Below are 22,548 nucleotides of genomic sequence, written 5' to 3'. Positions count from 1 at the left end.
CACATATTTCGGATTCCTTTAAAATTGCCTCAGGCTTAAGATGCAGGTTGAGTTACCAGGGATTTTTTTTGTGTATATTTCTATTCTACCCAAGGCTCAGCTCAAGCTTTCCTTAGGAGCTCTTCCTCCTGACTGTCCACACTTGCTCTTTCCCTCAGTAGATTTGCTTGTAGACCACTTGGAGAGATGTTTGGAATGTGTACAGCTTTCCCTATTTTTCTGGTTCTACTTTAGGCCACATGCAGATTTGTGTCCCTGGGGCTTGGGACTGAATGAACTAGTTTTGTTTGCTAGTTTGGTTTTTCATTCGATCTTATGTTTAAAATTACTTAACTAATAACATTGTAAAATAAGACTTTGTTTTCTTTATATGTATAACATGTTTTTTCTTCAATCATTAACAGAGGAGATCTTGCCTATTTTGATGGACTTAGTGAGACTATTCTTGCAGTGGGGCTTGTAAAGCCAAAAGCTGGTAAGAAAAAATTGAGTGTGGGACTGTGTTTGTAGATATGTAGACACCAAATGAGTTAAGATTGAATAATACCCCCTTTTTTTTTTTTTTTTGGTTTTTCTCCGGTACCGGGAACCGAACTCACGACCTTGCGCTTGCCAGGCAGGCGCTTTTGCCGCTGAGCTAAATCCCCAGCCCCTGAATAATACACTTTTAAGTGATTGAATTTCCCATTGAGGTTTTATAATTAGGAATATTAATTGTTTACTCGCTCTGATATTGTGAGGCTGTCCTTTACATGTTAAACTGTAATTTCTGAATTTTATTTTGTTTCCTTTTTCTTAATTTGCCTGCTTTTGGTTGTTTTGTTTTCTTTTTGGTATTGTAGATATTTCATCACTCAGTTTAATCTAAAAGTCTTTTTTTTTTTTCTTTTTTTTTTTGGTACTGGGAATTGAATTCATGAACTCATGCTTGCTTGCTGTATCCCCGGCCAGTACAAGTCATTTTTGTTTCTGCATGTTTTTAGTATTGATATACTATGGAGTTTAGAAAAGAGTTCATAACAAACCTTAGATAAATAAAAAGCATTGTTTTACTTAAATTGTCAGCTTGATAATGCCAAATATTTTATCCATTCTGATAAGCAGAGTACATTGACTTAAATACATCTTTTGAACACACCTTTCTACAAGATTCATTGACTGGTCTGGGAGTGTAACTAAGTGCTAGGGCCCTTACCTAGCACTGTGAGGCACTGAGTTAAGTTCCTAGTACCACAAAAAATAATGTGCATTAGCTGAGCATGGTAGCACACACCTGTAATCCTAGCACTCTGAGCCTCTGAACAGCATTCTGGGTAGCACTCTGGGCATCTGAGAATAACAAGATCAAGCCCAGCTTGGACAATTTAGTAACATAGCAAGGCTGTTTCAGAATTAAGGGGGAAGAAACTGGCCAGGGAAATAGCACAGTGCAAGGGCTTTGGGTTCAATACCCAGTACTATGGGAGGGTAGTGACAGGATGGGGAGGAAGCAGCAATCAACAAAATGCAATTCTTGGCAATGCCTAAATAAAAATTTTTAAGATCAGAGTGACTTTAAAATTATAGCTATTCAGATAAGTAGTAACATGCAAGTTTATACACTGTTTATCTTACTGCAATGGAAATGTATTTTCTTTACATAGAATCTGAAAGCAGTATTTACCATGACACATATGTCCCTGCTTTATTTTCTCCTTTAAAAGTTAAAAAAATCAGTGGCTGTGTTTGTCTTTGGTTGTAATAGATGTACAATTTCCATTTGAAGCAAATAATAAAATTTCATTCTACTCAAATAGGAATTTCTTACCCATGGTTATAACAGCACAATTTCTAATAGCTAAATCTTGGAAGCAGTGTATATGTCCATCAACAGACTAATGGATGAAGAAGATATAGTGTTTACACACAGTAGAGTACTACTCTGCCATAAAGGAAAACTTGAGTCATTTGTAGGAACATGGATACACTTTGAAACTATAATGTTAGGTGAAATAAATCAGACACACAAATTTAAATATTGCATGATTTCTTTTGTATGAGAAACTCAAATTATAAATAAAGAGCAAAATAAAAGGTTCTAGACAGTAGGGAAATGGGTACTTTCTCAGTGGGAGAGGAATCAAGAGATGGGGAATAAGGAGATGAAAAAAGGAATAAAGATGTGTTCACAGGCCAACCCCACACAAAGAATGCAATCATATACTGCAGGCATGTAATAAGAAAAAAATTTAAATATAAATTTCAGTACAAAATTAAAATTGTAGCAGTATTTGATTTCAAATGAAGGATTAAAAGATTCTGACCTGTGCAACTAACAAGTATTGAAAATTTTTCTTAAAAATATATTATACCTAATACGGTGTAGACTTGTGAGTGCTTTGAAATAGGACTTTTGTTAAGGGAAAAACTCATAACATTGAAGTTTTGTAAATCAGTTGTAAAATAACAGATATATTATTAGTTCATTAAGATAGAAAGTCAATACTTTCAGTTTTATTGACTTGAACCAATAATAGGTAAAGCTTTGGCATTCGTGCTTTTTGGCATACTTGTATGAAAATTAACATCAATGATAGAGACATCTCAACAGTGCTGGCCTTGAACTCAAGATCTTCATGTCTTATCCTCCAAAGTGTAACATTTAGGGTTATAGGCTCATGTTGCCTTGCGTAGCTAAACATGGTATTTTTCATGACATTTAACAACCTTAAGTAGGACAAATGTGTATAATAAAGAAATGTTAGTACTCTGTTACCACATTTAAAAAATGAAACCTTTATATGCATATATTTCAATTTTAGTTAAATGTACATAACATAAACTTCGCCATCTTAACAGTTTTTAAATATAAAGATTCCTGATATTATATCTACATTGTTAGGCGGCCATTACCATTATTCCTGTCCACTTCTCTGTGACCCATTAAACAATAATACTTTTATTTGGTTTTTTGAGACGGTCTCACTATTGTGGGTCAGGCTAATCTTGCACTCACTAGCCCAGATTGGCCTGGAACTCATAGTCATACTCCTGCCTCAGCCTCCCAAGTGCTGGGATTACAGGTGTACACCACCACACCCAGCTAAACGTAATTCTTACTCTTCCTCCAGCTTTTGGCAGCCACCATTTTACTTTTGTCCGGGTGAATTTGACATAAATGAACTCCTGTAGTATTTGTCACTGTGTGACTGGCATGCTTCATTTAGCATATGTCTTCAAGGTTCATCTGTGTGTTATGTGCAATAGAAGTGCCTTCCTTTGTAAGGCTGAATAATATTCCACTACATATATGTGTCATATTTTGTTAATTTATTTGTCTACAGACCCATGGGTTGCTTTCACCATTTGACCTTTGTGAATAATGCTACTGTGAACATGGGTATAAAAATCCAAGTGTTCACATCTTAGTCTAAATTATTGAGTTGATTCTTTGCAGAAATGGTTCTTTGCTACTATTAACTTATTTAAATGATCAAACAGTAACAGTTTAACATCAGAATTCACTGAGCTAATGAATATACAATTTAATTAGTGTTTCATATACCATTTAATTAGTAGCTCATTTTAATTGTAAAACCATACTCTAGTAATGCTTAGATGCTGGACGTTTCTTGAAATTCTTTTCCTCTGTCTACTTTAGGCATCTTTCAACCTCATGTACGGCACCTCTTGGTTCTGGCAACTCCTGTGGATATAGTAATTCTAGGACTCAGCTATGCTAGTTTGCAACCAGGTATGATAAGCCATGTGTTCTGCTTTTTAAGTACAGAAGTAGTACTTTGATTCATAGATGCTTCTGTTAGTAAACAATTCAATTCACAAAGAAAAGCGTTCAGCAAAATTTTGCTTCCATTCACAGACTGTGTCGGATGACAAATATGACCACAGGCTTCTTCCCCACACTAACACAAATGCAGTCATTTTCCCCACAATTATAAAACAAGTTACGTTTGTAAACTGAAGTACCAGTGTAATATGTTGCTCAATTTATTTTTTATTTTTTTGTCTTTTTTGAGACAGGGTCTCACGATACAGTTCAGGCTAACCTTGAGCTCACTTTTTAGCCCAAGCTGGTTTCAAACTCTCAACGATTCTCCTGCCTCAGCCTTCCAAGTGCTGGGATTACAGGCGTGCACCACCATGCCTGTCACTCAATTAGTATTATAATTAGAAACTAATCTGGCTGAATTTAAGTGACTCATACTAATCCCTACACATAGTCCTCAGGCTCTTTACCAAAATTTAGTAATTGGGATTCTATTTTTGATTGGTACTCTACTGTGTAACATTTATGTATAGTCTACGTTCTCTTTAACTTGAATTATCAAAATATTAATAATCATACTTTTTTTTAGTAATTTAAGAATTGTATAGAAGGTTTTAGGTGTTTTAATAAGAATTCAACAAGCAGAGCAATCCAAAGATCATTTTAAAATTAAAGTAATAAATATTCTTGTATTTTTTTCCTTTTAAAAAAATAGGTTCTGGAATTCTTAATGACAGCATGTCTGGTGGAATGCAGTTGCTTCCAGATCCTTTATATTCTCTTCCCACTGATAATACTTACCTTTTAACAATAACTTCCACTGATAATGGCAGAATATTCTTGGCTGGAAAGGATGGCTGTTTATATGAAGTAGCATACCAAGTAAGCGTGACATTTATAAACATTCCCTTTTTTTCTTTCTCTTGATGGAATAGGGGAAGTACAGAGTTTAGTTTTAGTTTTCTAATTACATAATATATTATTAAGGAAAATAATCAAACAGATAAGTAAAGCTGTAGTAGGCTGTCACTACACTGTGCATATAAAATCTAGCCCTCTCCCCAAATGTAAAAACCCCTATCAATTTTTGTTTTAGGTGCTAGGGATTGAACTCAGCTTTACGCATGCTTGGCAAGAGCTCTGCCCCTGAACTATATTCCCAGCCCCCATTTTCAGCTTTATGTAAATATATTGACCTATGTATATATAAATATATATATATATTTATGTGTATATAAATTAAACACATAGTTTACTTTCACAAATGCGCTGTTTTACTTACAGTATTGACTGTTATTTTCCGAATTGGTTTTCCTTTTAGCATGTCTTGAAAGACTTTCATGGTTAGCATTTGGTTGATATTTTTAATTATAGAATTCAACTCAGTAGTTAATTTTGAAGAATTTATCTTACTTTGTGTATAGTCACTAGTATGTCATGAAAACTTAAGTATCATAATAAGTAAGGTTGTATAGTACTTGTTACGAGTTACCTACCTTTACCAATCTTTCTATTTTGTCTTTCAAGGCAGAAGCAGGTTGGTTTAGTCAAAGATGTAGGAAGATAAACCACTCAAAGAGTGCACTTTCTTTCCTTGTTCCTTCCTTGCTACAATTCACATTTTCAGAAGATGGTAAGTAGGAAACAGATTTGGCAAATAAAAAAAAATTTAATACATTGTTGACATTTTCTTCTTTTTTTTTTTTTTTGATCTTTTTGAGACAGGGTCTCGCTATGCAGTTCAGGCTGGCCTTCAGCTCACTTTGTAGCCCAGACTGGTCTCAAACTTGCAATGATCCTCCTTCCTCAGCCTCTCGAGTGCTGGGATTACAGGTGTGCGCTACCGTGCCTGGCCTATTCTTTTTTTGATAGTGGTGCTGGCAATTAAACCAAGGACATATCAAATGTTAGGCAGGTGCTCTTCTACTGAGCTATATTCTCTGCCCTAGAAATTCTAATTTTATTTATTTTGTGAGTTTTGGTTTTGTTTTTTGAGACAGATTCTCACTATGTAGTCCAGGCTTGCCTTGAACTCACAGTGTAGCACAGGGTGGCCTCAAACTCACAGTGATCTTCCTACCTCAGCCTCCTGAGTGCGGAGATTATAGGCATGTACCACCATGCCCCGCAGAGACTCTCCCTTTAATTAATGACACTTTTTCATTTTAAGTATCATTTGTTAGCATAATTCATCAGATCCCTTAAAGGGTCAAGGGATTATAAAACAGAATATGAATTTTTTTTTTATTAAGTTACTCATTTCCTGTAAGTGTAGCATCATAGAACATGTGTCCAAAGCAGCAATGGGCACTTAAAACCAAAATGTGAGTGTATATACACACGTGCACAAAGAGACAGGGGTGGGGATGGGGTTCTGACATTTAATACATGGTTTACCTGGTCTCGAACAAATTTTCAGTAAGAAATGTATGTTTTTAAATGAGCTAAGAAATTTAAACGGGTGAAATCATTTTTAAATACTTTGTCAGAGTAAGGTAAGTACAACTTAAAATTGTTAATATGACTGAATTTTTAGTCCTAAGTTACTTAATAATAGGGGTATATTTGGACAACTGACCTGTTAGACAGTTTCATCGTTGTGCTAAAATCTTAGCGTGTACTTAAGCAAATTAAGATGCCTATGACATCTCTATGTGATATAAAGTTATAGGACCAAATTATATGTGTGTGGTCCATCGATTAAAATGTCCTTATATGGCACAAAATTGTAATTTCTTTCCCTTTGCATGAATTATAATAAATTGAAAGTTTCTTTTTGTCTGCTAGTACTAGAGCTTGAACTGAGGATCTGGTGAATTGTAGGCAAGTTCTCTTTCACTGAGCTATATGCCCCTTCCTTTATACAGTGATCCCTTGGCTCACAAAGTGAATTCTTTACACAAATTTTAAGCAGAATCGTAGAATGTATTACTTGACTAGAATTGTGGCAAGAATTAAGTTCATGAGTTGAGGTACACTGTATTTTTAAGTTTTAAAATAGGGTCTTCTCCCTAAGTTGTTAGTGATTTCCTCAGATTTGTGATCCTCCTTCCTCACGCTCCTTAGTAGCTGGGATTATAGGCATGTATCACTGCACCAAGCTCATTCAACAATATTTAAGGAATGTTTACTATGTGCTAGTTACTAGTACTATGTTACAATATTTAATGAATGACTAATTATGCTGAGAACTTTTGTTCCAAGATGGGTATGGTGGTGTTTGCCTATAATCTCAGCTACTCCGGAGGCTAGGGCAGAGATCAGGAGCTTGAGGCCAGCATGTGCAGTTTAGTGAGACCTTGTCTCAAAATTTAAAAATAAAGGGCTGGGGCTGGGGATTTAGCTCAGCAGCACAGCGCCTTCTGGCAAGCACAAGGTCGTGAGTTTGACTCCCCGTACCGGAAAAAAAAACAAAAAAGAACTAAAAATAAAGGGCTAAGGATGTAGTTTAATGGTTGTTGAGTGCTTGTTTAAGATGGGCAAGGTCCTGAGTTCAATACCTAGTATCACCAACAAAAAAAAAGTTGAATGTGAAAGCAATCTAGAATTTCTCTTCAGTTTAGAATTCATTTAGAAGTCAGAACAAGTTATTTGTGATGTCTTTAACTCCTTCAAAATACTTGATGTATGTCATCTGATCTAAATGCTTCCTGGCTTGGTCCTTATGCAAGTACTCTAGGCCTTAACTACCAAGCATGAGAGAGGAAGACCTCCGATTGTAAAGTTCTAATTCAGAAATTTAAATTTGGTAAGTGGTTATTGTGCTTGATTCTTTAATGTTTGGGTTTTTTTTTTCTTATTTTTAGATCCTATTGTTCAAATTGCAATAGATAATTCCAGAAATATTTTGTATACACGATCAGAGAAAGGAGTAATACAGGTAAGTATTCATATTATGCCCTCATTTAAGAATAGAAAAATACTCATGATTTAATAAGAAAGATTTATTTACTCTTTCTCTATGAATTGTGTGATTTTTTTAACAAACTCAGCCCCTAAACACCTGTCAGGTGTTCTGAGATTTCAAATCTCTGAACATTTCCATACCTGTTAAGTATGAAATTAAGAGATCCCTAAAAATGGAAACATTTGTTCAGTAAAATATATGCAGTATATAATCATGTTTAAGTGAGCAATTTTTTATTCACAGGTTTACGATTTGGGCCAAGATGGACAGGGAATGAGTAGAGTTGCTTCAGTTTCACAGAATGCTATTGTGTCTGCTGCCGGAAACATTGCTAGGTAATGCATAATTTATTGTCAGACATTTCATTTTAGGCATAGTTATATTATTATGTATGGCATACTATGATTAAATTATTTCCTCAAAACATCTCAAAAAGATAAGGAGTGTTGTTGGGCTGGGGATATAGCTCAGCAGTACAAGCACCTGCCTGGCAAGCGCAAGGTCCCCAGTTTGACTCCCAGTACCAAAAAAAGAAAAAGATAAGGAATGTTGAAGATGTCACTCTAGGGCAGCGATAGTGAACCTTTTAGAGCTTTCAGTGTTAAAAACACCCCCCCTGTGGCACGCATGCCATAGGTTCACCACCACCATTCCTGGTTATCCTTGAAACAGGGCTGCTAGAGACTATTACTTTGTGATAATTTGAAATAAGGTGGATTGTTTCTGTTGTGTAAAATTGAGCTGGTCATGAACTTTTTTTCTTGGAACTTTTGTTTTTCTGGTTCTGGGTATCGCAATTAGGACCTTACTGTTTGGTGAGTGCTCAACCACAGAGCCACATCCCTATCCCTTTTTCTTAGGATGTTATGTTAACCTTAAGTGATCTATTACAAGCATTATAGTTGTTATAACTAGGTGCTATGGTGAGTCTCACTGTCTTAACTGTTCACATTTTTGGCAGGCTTGCATGGTACAAGTTTAGTCTGATTATTGATACAAGTACAGAGTACAGAATTTCAGAGCTGTAGTATCTTCCTTTTCTTCAGGAGGAAGTAGAACCTAAAGGACTTTGGGATTTCCGAGGTTTAAGTGCTGGAACCCAACCTAGAAACCAAGAAATTCTGTACTACAATGCCTTTCTTTTTTTTTTTTTTTCCCCTGCTCTTTTTGAGACAGGGTCTCACTATGCAGTTCAGGCTGGTCTTGAACTCACTTTGTAGCCCAGGCTGGCCTCAAACTCACAGCGAGCCTCCTGCCTCAGCCTCCAGAGTGCTAGGATTGCAGGCGTGTGCCACCACACCCGGCTACAGTGCCATTCATACATTTCCCCAATGTCTCGGTCAGCTGCAGACATTGTTTTTACACACTAAAGGTTTTAGCTTTTCAGTTTCTCTTGTCCATATACTTGAGTAATTGCAGTGATTAGTCTTCATCATGAAATATCAACTTTCTTTGTGTGTTACTGGAATCAAATCTAGAGACACTCAGCACCAAGCTAAACCCCAGTTCTTTTTTCTTTTTTAGACTACATTTTACTAAGTTGTTCAGACTGACCTACAACCTGTTCTGCTCCTGCCTCAGTGTACAAAATAGCTGGTTCATAGACGTGGGCCACCATGCTCAGCAACTTTCCTCCCTTCTTTCCTTCCTCCCTGCCTTTCTCCTCTCTTCTCCCTTCCCCTTCCCTTCCTCTCTGTCTCTGTGTCTTTCTTTCTTTCTTTTCAGTGACAAAAGAAGTCTAATGCTGGTATAGTGATTTATACCAATAATCCCCGCTATTCAGGAGGCTGAGAGAAGAGGTTTGCAAGTTCAGCATCAACTTAGGTGATTTAGCAAGACCCTCTCAAAACTGAGAAAGAGCTAGGAATGTAGCACTCCATAAATTCAATCTTCAGTACAGTACCCACCCACCCCCTGCAAAAAGAACACCCCAAAGACATAGGCTAGTAATTCAAAAGATACTTTGCTGTTCGTTCCCTCCAACTTCCTTTAGGAAACTTTCTAAATCTATGAAAAAAGTAAAAGAACAATGTTGACAAACACTGATGAAACCTCTGTCTTGATTCACTGCTTGTGAACATTTGGCTTCATTTGTTCACTGCCTTTCTTCTGGGTCATTCACTAATAAGTTGGAGACGTCGTGCCTTTATCCTTAGATTCTCAAGCCTCTGTCTCCTCTGCAAGTCTCTTATATGATGATGGTTACAGTTATCATATTGTCAGTAAAATTAACAGTAATTTTATAATTTCTGCTATTATAGCTGTGTAATTATATAGTTTATATTAAAATTTTCCAGTAGTCCCAGAAGTCTTTATAGCTGTTTACCTTTTCACATTCCACAGTCAGAATTTCTGGCCCCCATTGGTCATTAGTTTGTTGAATATAGACTACTTTCCCCTCCCCTCCTGTGCTTGTTCATAAAGCTGACATTTGGGAGAGAGGAGAGGGAAGTGTTTGTAGACTATCCCAGTTTCTGAATTTGTCTTTTACCTGTAATTAACCTGTGTTATACTGTTTATTAGGCAGTATTACATAGGGGATGTGAACTGCTTACTTCTTTATTTAAGAGACTCTTACTGTCAGTTTTCCTACGAATAACTATACAAATATCTCCATTACAAAGGCCTGTTTTGCCACTTTTGATTAGTAGTAACTTTTACTATGATAATTTGATTCTCTGAGAACACATTTTTCTTCACGAACCATTTACCCAATGGTTTTAATCTTTTTAATGGTCTTTCTTTAAAAATAGGGGTATTCTTAATGATATAATCTATATAGTATACATTCTAGAGTTTTTTCCAGTTCTCACTACTATTGTGTTACTGCTATTGTATTATCTAAATAATCTTAACATATTTTAGTATGTTTAGATATATAAATACCCTGATGGAAAATGTGCCTTATAAATTAATAGACACATTTTACAAATACTACACTAGTTTTTTCCTTCCTTTTAGGACCATTGATCGTTCTGTTTTTAAGCCAATTGTTCAAATAGCAGTGATTGAAAATTCTGAATCATTGGATTGTCAGTTATTGGCTGTTACACATGCAGGTATGTTTTTTAATTTATCTGCTGTTGCTGTTACAGTTTGTTTTTGTTTTTTTGAGACTGGGTTTTGCTGCATAGTTCATGGTGCCCTTGAACTCACTATGTAGCCCAGGCTGGCCTTGGACTCAAAGTAATCCTCCTGCCTCAGCCTCCCAAGTGCTAGGATTATAGGCATGTGCCACCACAACTGGCACAACTTTTGATAATACTTACATTTGGAAATTTGTGATTAGAAATATTTTTACTTCTGTATCAGTTATCAGACCATATGAGTACTTCATAAAATTAAGGATTTTGAAAATCGTAAGATTCCTCTGATTCTGTACTCATTTTATACATGCGTAGACAGGCCTGTAAGGTAAAGTGGCTCACATTGATGACAGAGCCTGAACTGCCAGGTAGGCTCCATTGCAGCAAGTTCTTCCTACTGCTTTATTCGCCTCTCAATTCCTAGTGACATTTTCTTAGAAATCTATCACATTTATATTTTTTATTCTTTATTAGTACACATTTGCAGTACATAATAATGGCATTCATTGTGGATCGTTTATACATGTGCATGATACCTCTCGTCCCCTTTCCGTTTGCAGACAACCTATCTCCCTGTTTCCTTTTGTCTGTCTTTTACATTGCTCTTTATTAATAATTTGAGTTTCTCACAGTAAGAGAAAACCATGCAATGGTTAAGCTTATGCGTCTTATTTCACTTAATATTATGGGTTCAATGTGCATCAGTTTAGAAATCTGTTTCAGCTGATAATACTCTTAGATCAGTGAGGGAAATACAAGGTTTTACTAAAGTTCTGTGTTTCTATATGAAATTGTTTCAGTACACATGTACCTCAGGTCCTTGATTTTGTTACTGATGCATAATTTTACCCCATTGTCAGGTGTTAGGTTATATTTCAGCACTTGTCCATTTAGACAGCCATTAGCACGGCCTAATTCACTGACGCTGGTTCATGTCCGCTTACCTCCGGGATTTTCAGCATCTTCAACCGTGGAAAAGCCTTTAAAAGTGCATAAAGCTCTTTATACAAAAGGTAAGTTCTGAAATACTATCTGATTTAAGATGAGATTCTTAAAATTCTTAAAATTGTAAGGCATTTGAAAATAGCACAAATTTACCATTAAAGTTTAGTCTTTTGGAATTTTTGCCAATATTTTTATTAATATTGTTTTAAGCATTTTAATTTATGTATTTAAAGTTATAGTGGTTCGCCAGGGATGTAGCTCAGTGGCACAAGCACCTGCCTGGCAAACACAAAGTCATGGTCATGAGTTCGATTTCCAGGAAAAAAAAAAAACAAAACTATAGTGTTTTTTTAATATGTACTTTTTAAATTTTAGCCTAATAGTAGCTTTTGTATGAATTCATTTGTCAAAATTGGTTTATAATCAGTCTAATAGCCTTTCTGAACTTTTTCCTTCAGAATAGTCACAAAAACTAAAGTGACTTTTCTGATACTATGCTTGGTGTTCCAGTATCTTCATGGATATGGAGCGTTTTATGTGCCCTAGTATGAAATCTTGATGACAAATTCTTTATGATTCATGATTAAGTTTAAGAATTATACTTAAATATCAAAACGTGGAAATTTGGCATGTGCTTTTTCCCATTGGGGGGAAATGTCTTCCAAACCCTTTCCCCCACACACTGGAAAACAAACTCATGAGCTTGTGCTCACCAGGCAGGCACTTGTGCCTCTGAGCTATATCCCCAGCCTCTAAAGCCTTTTCTCTGCTCATTCTGTGGTCTCTTCCAACATTTTATTATTCAACACCCAAATTAAGCTTTCCTTTGCAAATAGAATTTTTTTCAAATATATACTACTACAAACCTTAATTACATTTTTACTAAAATGAGATACTGAGATAGAATTCACATAAGATTTAACCTTTTATAATGTAGAACTTAGCCAGGCATGGTGGCACATGCCTGTAATCTCAGCACTCGGGAAGCTGAGGCAGGAGGATTGTTCTGCATTGGAGACCAGCCTGGGCTACAAAGTGAGCTCAAGGCCAGCCTGAATTGCACAGGGAGATCCTGTCTCAAAAAGATAAAAAAAATTTTAAAAAATTTTTAAAAAATAAAATAAAATGTAAAATTTAGTGGTTTTTAGTTTTTTCAGTGCTGTACAGGAAACACTTAGTTCAAGATTCACTATTGTCCTAGAAAAAAAATCCATACCCCTCAGTAGTCCATTCCTCTTTTCTCCCAGCCCTAAGGAATCAAAAAGCAGGTGAGTGGGATTTTGATAATGTAGTATATAAATCAAATTAGAGAATGTTATATTTTAATTATATTGTCTTCAAATCATTGAATACCTACTATTTTCTTTTTTTGTCTTTTTGAGACAGAGTCTCACTATGCAGTTCAGGCTGGCCTTGCACTCACTTTGTAGCCCAGGCTGACCTCGAACTCCCAGGATTCCTACGGCCTCAGCCTCCCAAGTGCTGGAATTACAGGCATGCACCACCATGCCCAGCCATTTCTATTTATTTAGACCTCGTTTGATTTCTTTCATTGATGTGTTCACAGCATACAAATCTTGCACTTTTTTTTTTTTTTTTTCTTTTTTTTTTTTTCAGATAGGGTCTCACTATGTACTGCAGACTGGTCTTGGACTCACTTACCTAGCCCAGGCTAGCCTGGAATTCTCTTTGATCCTTCTGCCTCAGCCTCCTGAGTGATAGGATTACAGGCATGCACTACCACGACTGGTTGCACTTCTTTTTTTGTTTGTTTTAAGAGGACTTGATACTGTATATTTACTTGTATTTATTTAAGCTTACTGGCACATTTTACATATACATAATGATCACATTTATCATAGGGAATTGGTACCTGTACATGATATAGCTTCATTCTTTTTTTCCCAATTGCCTTACCCTCTTCAGTCCCCCTCCCTCTCATTTACAAAATCTTTGTTTCCATTTCTCATTTTCTTTTCCCTTACCTCCTTTTCCACTCCCTCCTCCCTTGTTCCCCTTCCCGTTTGAACATTGTCTTCCTATTTCACAATATCTGTTACACATTTTAGTCCTTATTTACACATTCCTGCACTTTCTAAATTTATTCTGAAGTATTTTATTCTTTTTTTATGTGATTGCAAATGCAATTAAGTTTTAATAGTAGAAATGTATTTAGGAAACACATGCCATAGTTTTAGATATGTAAATAATGGAATAAAAATTGTAGTTTTGTCAGCCCTACGTAATGGTATATACCTGTGTTCCCAGCAGTTTTAAAGGACTGTTAGTTTGATACCAGCCTGGACAGCTTTAGTGCCTTAGCAAGACCATGTCTCAGCGTTTACAAAAGGGGTGGGGATATAGCTAGAAAGGCCATGGGTTCAATCCCTAGTACTGAAGGAAAATAAAATTACATTTTTTTTATAGTTCTACCTTTTTTTTTTTTTTTTTTTTTTTGGTTTTTCTCCGGTACCGGGAACCGAACTCACGACCTTACGCTTGCCAGGCAGGCGCTTTTGCGGCTGAGCTAAATCCCCAGCCCCATTTTTTATAGTTCTGCAAACTAAAATTTTTTTTTTTTGGTGCCAGGAATCGAACTCAGGACCTTGCATTTGCCAGGCAGACACTTGTGCCACAGAGCTATATCCCCGGCCCTGCAAACTAAAATTAAAGAGACAATTTCTGCCACCTTGATATAAACTACTCTGATTTTCTATAAGCAAGTTAAATGTTTTGCTAGTTGATTATTGTTCTTCAACCTAGAACTAGCTAGTGGAGTTGAAACAGATACCACTAAACTTAGTATGATACAGGCAAATTTGCAGGAGAGTACCTTTCAGAGTCAACTGTAATAGCTTTGCTGAGACATTGCTTTTATGGTACATTTATCTCTGCCATTTCATTAAAACCATCACTTTTATTCATAGTATGTTTTGGAATTCACCAGTACTAGTTCACCAGAATAAGCTAGTTCATTCACTGTTATATAAGATTGATTATAAGTCATAACATTTTTATGTGCTGAATAATTTTTTATAAAATTAATAATAAGTGAACCCAGCAATTGTGAAATATATTCTCATATATGAGTAGTGTAGTCTGAAAATGTGAAAAATTTTCCTGAGAGAAATAAACTATAAGATTGAGAACACTTGACAACTCTACCCAATGAATAATTACGTGTTCTTCATTTTTATTTTGTAACTTACTTGCTTATAAAGATTTTTATATATTAATTGAATTATCTTAAAGCCTATAGAGGATGCATTTTTTTTTTTTTGACATCATGTAATAACAGTCTATGTATTAAACTTTTAGGTATTCTGTTGATGGCAGCTTCAGAAAATGAGGATAGTGACATTTTGTGGTGTGTCAACCATGACACATTTTCTTTTCAGAAGCCAATGATGGAAACCCAGGTAAGCTATCTTGAGAATTCTAATGAAACTTTTATATAATAGTTTCTTGGTGATTGTTGTAATTCTGAGGGTTAAACATAGGGCACTGTGTGTCCTGAAGAAGTGTTCTATCACTGACCACACCCTCAGCCTTTACATACTATTTAAGTTTTGGTTTGGTTTGTTTTTATCTATGTTGTTGTTATTTTGTTATTTTTTTTTAAATTCTCTTTAAAATGAAGGAAAAATATGGAAAGGAACTTACCTTCTGATTTATTGCAGTTTACTTCTACTAATATTTTATGTTTAGAACCCAGTGGTGGTGTACATCTGCAATCCCAGCATTTGGGAAGCTGAGGAAGGAGGATTACTATGACTTCAATGCCACCTTAGGCTACATAGTGAGTTCAAGGGCAGCCTCAACTACATGGTGAACTCACATCGCCCCCTCAAGAAAAGAGAAAGAAATCATATTGAAAAGAAATTTAATCTGTTAATGCTTTGCTTTAGCTCTGTCAGGAAATTTTTACATGCCTTTAAAGAAAACATTGAAACCTTTTTTGAATGTTTTCCATAATGTACCTGAAAATAAATGTATCTTTTCTGATATGATCTTCATCCTGTGTAAATACACTGTATGTTTAGTTCTTCCGTTTTGAAGAAATGCATTATAGTTATGCCCTAGAGTTTTATTCTAACAATCCCTATGGTTTTGTCTAAATTTTTAATGTCTTTTTACAATTATAGAATCTTTGTCAAATACATTGTCAATACTAAATTGAACCCCACATGAGAGAATTGCTAACATTTTTATCATTTTATAATATCTTTCTTTTCTGCATACAGAGATGTGCACACACCAACATACACTTGTGTTGCGAGTGCACTGCCATGATGTGGTCTGCCTGGGTTGGGAGCAAGGCTGTCTCGAGCCCACTCACTGCTTCCTCCAGGCCATCTGTTCTTGTCCCTGCTGTTCAAATAAGAGGAGAGAATAGCATCTGTCCCCCTCTCCTCTCTGTCCTCGAACTACTTCATGTGTCCTGGTTACCCCTTTAAGGTCCTTAGAGTCTGCTGATTAAGCCAAATAAATCAGTCCCACTGAGGTACGAATAATAGTTTCTCTTCAAAGCAATCTCTTTGTAGGCATTTTTGTTCTAGCTGTCACTGGCTGCTTCCTGGTGATTCTCAAATTTGAGCCTTTTCACTGAGGGAAAGGAGTGTATAAGTGGGAGGAGTAAAACCCAACTCCCAGAATGAGAGCATAGTTTGAATGAGCTCTGCCAAGTTGCTGACATAGTTCAAGGAGCTAGGGTAGGAACAAGAGGTAGATACTGAGATAAGAAGTCCCGTTTTATTTCTATAATTCTTTGAGCTTTTCTTACCATCTCCTGAAAGCCTCATGCTGTGAGAAATTGTAGATACTAAGAACCCAGTAAGATACACACCCTAATCCCGATAGGGATGCTTTGACTGATATGGGGGTAAAAGTTTAAACTCTGGCCCTACCTCCTCTAACTGTGTGGTAAAGGATTTAATAGTTTTTAGCACTCTTATTTCATCTGAAAACGTTTTAATAGTACTTACCACTACGGACCTATCATGAGATTCTCTGTGTAAACACTCAGGAAATTGCCGGACACCTAAGAAGCAGCTAATAATATTAACATACCTTTTTTTCCCTTAGAACATAATTTCATTTGTGTAACATTTGACCTGTGGACTTTTCTTTAAAAACAAAAACAGCCACCAAATATAATATATAAACTTCGATTAAATTATGGTATTTCTAAAAATAGCTGTAAAACACATTGAGAATAACTGGGAATTTTATATTGTCTAGACATTGTATTAGTGAGTTGTTAGCATTCTTAAATGTTGTAATGGTATTAGGAGTATAAGTGCATTTTTATTTTTTGGAGATTCATGCGAATGTATGTAGGAGTTGCATGACAACTATAACTTTTAAGATCAATAAAAATATATAGAAAGAGAAAGCAAGTGTGGCAGAATGGTAGTAATTATTGAGCATAGGGACAGTTACTATATTTTCACAGTGTTGTGTGCTTGAAATGTTTCATTCTAAAATATTTTAGTAGATTAAACCATCTAAAAATCTTAGAAAGTAGGTACAGCTTTAGAAGAGAACAGTATTTATGTGTCAGCAAAAAATAAGCACTGAATTTACCGATATAGGTTGGTTTATCCTGCAAATTTGGCAAAACATAATCATTCTTATTGTTGAGAAAGATATAATTGTAGTAAATAGAATTTATAGTTCATTGTAAGAAAACTTGTGTTTTTGTTCTGTAGCATGAAAAAATTGTTAGTATAGAAGATGCCTGATTAAGAAACTAGGATAGTAGAAATGAAATGCATACTTTTGAGGATATTCGTGTTATGAGTGGTTTACCGAGGGTATTACGTCTGTCTTTCCAAAAGCTTTTGTTGTATGTAACTTCAGTAAGATGTATAAGAAGTGTGTTTCCTTTTCTATAGATGACAACCCGTGTGGATGGCCATGCCTGGGCTCTTTCTCCAATAGATGAATTGAAAGTAGATAAAATAATTACACCTTTAAATAAGGACAGTATTCCAATAACCGACTCACCAGTTGTTGTGCAGCAGCACATGTTACCTCCAAAGAAGTTCGTTCTGCTCTCAGCACAGGTAGGTGCACATTAAGGGAAAGACAGAAGAATAGAATAGATACTTAGTGTTTTTGTCAAATGCTCTGTGAAAGTCATTTAATACAGGCATTTTCTTAAGTACTTTGAAATATTTAGTCTTACAATATTTTTTAAAATATGTGTAGGTACCAAAAATTCTGCAAAAAGAACTAGCTTTTTACCAGAGAGTTATACTTTTTCTAAACTAATGTTTCTGTCACTGGTGTTCAGCCACGAAATATACTATAACCTAATTCTTTTTTTCTAAGAACCACCAAATAAAACATTTGTATGGTTTTTACTTTCTTAATAATATGTACTTTTCTTTTTGAGACATGGTCTTACTGTATAGGGCAGGCTGGCCTTGAACAGATTGGCCTGTAACCTCCATTGATCTGAGTGCTGGGGTTACAGGCATGTGCCACCACGCCTGACCCTAGTATTTTAATTTTTGAATAGAGATATATTAACAAAATTCAAGTGGAAATATACAGTAAAATCTTCCTTCTAGTTCAGCTTCCTTCCCTCCAGATATACATGTTACTAGTATCTGTATCCTTCCAAAGATATGTTACAAATATACAAACAATGCAAATACAGTTCTAAAAACAAATGGTAGCATATTAAATACACTGTTCTGTACCTTGCTTTTTATAATTCAAAAATATGTTTTGAAGATCCTTCATATGTAACTTTCTCATTTTGCTTTACATTTGAAAGGCATTCATGTGTATCAGTGTATGATGTTCTAACTAATCTGTTAATGGATTAACTTCTGCTCTTAAAAATAATCCCAGTCTTGTGCGTATATCATTTTACACGTACATGAATAAAGCTGTTACATATACTTGGCCGAAGAGTTTGTGTATGTATAAATGGTGTATTGCCACGTTTCCCCGTATGCATTCAGTAATGACATTTGTGAATGCTTGCTTCCTCACAGCTTCTCCCAGTCCATTCTGCTATCTTACTAAGAATGAGATTGACTATCTTTTCAAATGTTTACATTTCTATGATCTGTTCTTACTCTATACATTAGTGCCCCTTTATCTACAGTTTTACATTGAATATTTTACCTCCAACTGCAGTCTGAAAATTAATAATTCCAAAAATGATGCATAGGTTTTAAATTTTATGCTATTCTGAATAGTGTGATAAAGTCTTGTACTCACCTGATTCCTGTCCATATAGGACATAAATCATCCCTTTCTTCAGTGTATCCATATTGCATGCGGTATTCTCCCCTTAGTCACTTGGTAGCTATCTTGGATGTCAGATCCACTGTTATGGTATTGGAGTGCTTGTTTATAGGGTTTGGAATTGTTCCTGGTTTTAGGCATCCATTGGTGATTTGGAATGCATCCACTGAAGATGATGAGGGAATGTACAGGTCTATAAAGAGTTGAAATTGTCAGATAATCTTTTGGAACTTATGTCATATCAAAGTACTTCCTCTCTCTGGAGTTTATAAAAGAATGCATCAACAGATTTTTTTTCCAATACCACTATAATTTTCTCTTGTCTTTTAAATCTTTGATCTGTTTGGAATTTGTACTGGTATAAGGTGTGAGTGTGGATACAGCTTTCCTTTTGTCTTTTTTTTGGTACCAGGAATTGAACTCAGGACCTTGCACTTGCCAGACAGGTGCTTATGCTGCTGAGCTATATCCCTGGCCCTCTTTTTGTCTTAAGTAGATAAACTAAGTGCCACTATTACTAAGGAATAATTAACTGTAGTGCTCCATTGTGAGGGGCAGCATGGGACGGTCAGTATTTTATTTCATTTTCTCTGTCCCTGTGTAGATGTAGCATAGGTTAGAACTGAATGATAAATGAACTAATTTTGTTTTTTTAATGTTATGTTTTGTTGGACTTATTTAATTAAATAAGGTGGTATCAGTTGCTGCCAGCCAAAATTAGTAAATCTGTTTTTTATCTTTTTAATCTTTTTAAATTTCTTAGGGGAGTCTTATGTTTCATAAACTTAGACCTGTTGACCAACTGAGGCATCTACTTGTGAGTAACGTGGGTGGAGATGGAGAAGAGATTGAAAGATTCTTCAAATTACATCAGGTAATTTTTTAAAATTGTGATGATATTCTAAAGTTATCAAACAATGTAAAATTTTATCTAAGGTAGCAGTAAAATATTGTAATAAACAGATAATCTCACTAGTTGCCTTTCTTTACCTGAGTCTATGTACACTGACAATTTGAAAACAATGATGAGACTTCTTTCATAATTTTATTCTGATATTAGTAAGTTCTTACTAAAGTATACTAGAAAGAGTTTACTTTTCAATTTATGTGATAAATGCAATTTTTATTAAGAGAAAATGACATTACCTTTATGGTTGTGTGTACATTCACACATATGTCTACACTTAATGACCTGACAAAGAAATTTGAGGGTGACGTCATAACCGGAACTGTAAGGTTAACAATGTAAGGGGCTGGAAATATAGCTCAGCAGCACAGCACCTGCCTGGCAAGCTCAAGGTCCTGAGTTCAGTTCCCAGTACCAAAAAACAAAAACAAGAAAACCAATGTGAATATTTTGCGTGAAATGATTATCAGATCAAAATTAAGTATATAGGCACATTGGGCTTGTTAGCACATGCCTATAATTCAGTACTTGGAAGGTTCAGGCAGGAAGATGACTGTAAGTTCAAGGCCAGCCTTGGCTATGTAGTGAGTTGAAGGCCAGCCTGGATTATATATATAGCAAGACTGTCTTTAAAAAAACAAACAAACCATAAAAAGAAAAAAATTATACAGACCATGAATTCAAACCACCTGTTAAAATCTCAGCCCCACAACTCTAGTGAGTTACTTGAATTTTCCAGGCTTCAGGTTTTTTAAATGTATAATATACATTATATTATAATACGTTATATAAAGGTTAATATATTCCAAATTATTAAAAAGTGCCGGACACATAATAGACACCAATAAATCTGTTTACTTCTTAGTGATATTTTTCATAAGATAAAAAAGATCATGAGAAAAAATGGAGAAATAAACCAGAAACTAAATTAGAATCTTAATAAAGAGAGAAAAGATCTTTTAATACTAGTGCTTGAGTTAAACTTTAAAACCTGTAGTGTTCACTTTTTTTTCTTTTTTTAGTAACACTTGATTTCTTTTAGACAACAGTTATTCATTGAGGAGGGACGGTGCAGGTTTAGAAATAATTGAAATCTATTCTAGTCACCGATTTCAACACCTGACACATCAGTAAAACAAAACTTATGTTAAGATGTTTATGTTTAATTTTTAAGAGGGTTATATTTGATTTGAGGGAGGTGTACTATTTTAACAGGAAGACCAGGCTTGTGCAACCTGCCTTATCCTTGCTTGCTCCACTGCCGCCTGTGATCGAGAAGTGTCAGCTTGGGCTACTCGGGCTTTCTTCAGGTATATGTCAAGTCTTTTTGTACTGACCACTTTCATAAATGACTGCTTTACCATGTGACAGCTTAAGACCATGCCAAACAGTTCAGTCTTGACACAGGCAAATTATTAAAAAAAAAAAAAAAAGTAACACTGAAAAGATTATAATAATGACTGAACACCTAGATTGGCATAATTTTTGCGTTACTATTTTTCTACTTCCTCAAACAACCAGTTCTGCTGTATGTGTATCATTGGTCTGAGGGATTCTGAATCACATTAAGGAAATTCATTATCAGAGATTTTTAAATTACATTTTTAATTTTTATTCTCTGTGGTCTTGGGGATAAAATCCAGGGCTTCATGCATGTCAGGCAAGTACTTTTACCACTGAGCTATAGACCTAGCTCTGAAGGAGTTTTCTTTTCTTTTTTTTTTTGGAAAATATTTAACTTAGATGGATGAAGTGGTATATGCTAACCTAATCCTGTCTAATCCCAGCACTTTGTGAGGTTGAGGCGGAAGGATCAGAATTTTGAGCCTATGCTGAGCAGTTAGGATATAACTTAGTGGTAATGTGCTAGGTTCAATCCCCAGTACCATCAGAATAAAACAAAATACACAGGCAGCAGGTGAGTTTTAAAATGTGATTTTGTTAAAAAACATTTTTTAATGTGTGGTGTGACTATAGTCTGATATGGGAATTGCAGTGCTATTTCCTTGTTAAATAAATTCTATGCTTGGCATATCTTTTCAAAGTCCTCCTGGTAGCAGTGTCAAGTCAGCATCTACTGAGTAATACTGATATCCCAGATATGTATGTTGCTATCAGTGCTGTATGTTAAAATCTAAAATTTAAAACATTTATTTGGAAGCTCAGCAGGTATAGGAACAATTCCTGTGTAGTTTTTAAAATAAATAATTTTACTGAACTCAGCTTCTATGCTCATTCAAATAGGTATGGTGGTGAAGCACAGATGAGATTTCCATCTACTCTTCCCACTCCAAGTAATGTTGGTCCCATCTTGGGGATTCCTGTATGTTCTAGTGAGTATGAAATATTGAAATGAAACTTTGTAATAGTTTGGATTTTAGAAATTTTATGACATTAAATCAATAAAGTTTTTATTATGTTTTATAACTGCTATATTATTGGTGATAAATCTGTAGATTGTGATTCTTAAAAGTTGTTTTATATTAATATTAAGGCTTTAATGTATACTATGTAATAAAATAGAGGGAGCCAATAATATTTACGGAAATCACTTTGTTAAAATGGGTCTGTTAAAAGGGAAAGAGGTACATGATTCAATAATTCCAATGTCATTTTTTTCCATTGTGGGGATTGTTAAAAAGTTACTGGAAAAAGAGTTGAGTCCCTGATT

General features: G+C 35.2%; 1 protein-coding gene across 2 annotated transcripts in view; it reads left to right on the top strand.

Moving 5' to 3' along the window:
• Positions 1-22,548, top strand: part of Nup155 (nucleoporin 155kDa) — a gene marked incomplete at its 5' end in the record, with an annotated part of 59,998 nt that overhangs the window by 6,000 nt on the left and 31,450 nt on the right. For both annotated transcript variants that reach the window (XR_261216.2, XM_005386214.2), the window contains 13 exon segments: positions 405-475; positions 3,641-3,733; positions 4,482-4,648; positions 5,294-5,399; positions 7,573-7,646; positions 7,917-8,008; positions 10,635-10,732; positions 11,620-11,772; positions 15,023-15,123; positions 17,602-17,772; positions 19,734-19,844; positions 21,093-21,187; positions 22,122-22,210. Coding sequence is in view for 1 of the 2 variants with exons in the window: in XM_005386214.2 (XP_005386271.1) it covers positions 405-475; positions 3,641-3,733; positions 4,482-4,648; positions 5,294-5,399; positions 7,573-7,646; positions 7,917-8,008; positions 10,635-10,732; positions 11,620-11,772; positions 15,023-15,123; positions 17,602-17,772; positions 19,734-19,844; positions 21,093-21,187; positions 22,122-22,210 (1,421 nt within the window).

This window comes from Chinchilla lanigera, unplaced genomic scaffold (assembly GCF_000276665.1).
Source record: "Chinchilla lanigera isolate Chin_1 unplaced genomic scaffold, ChiLan1.0 scaffold00025, whole genome shotgun sequence".
Classification (NCBI taxonomy): Eukaryota; Metazoa; Chordata; class Mammalia; order Rodentia; family Chinchillidae; genus Chinchilla; species Chinchilla lanigera.
The sequence above is the reverse complement of the archived record's forward strand: the minus strand, read 5'-3'. Positions and strand labels throughout refer to the sequence as shown.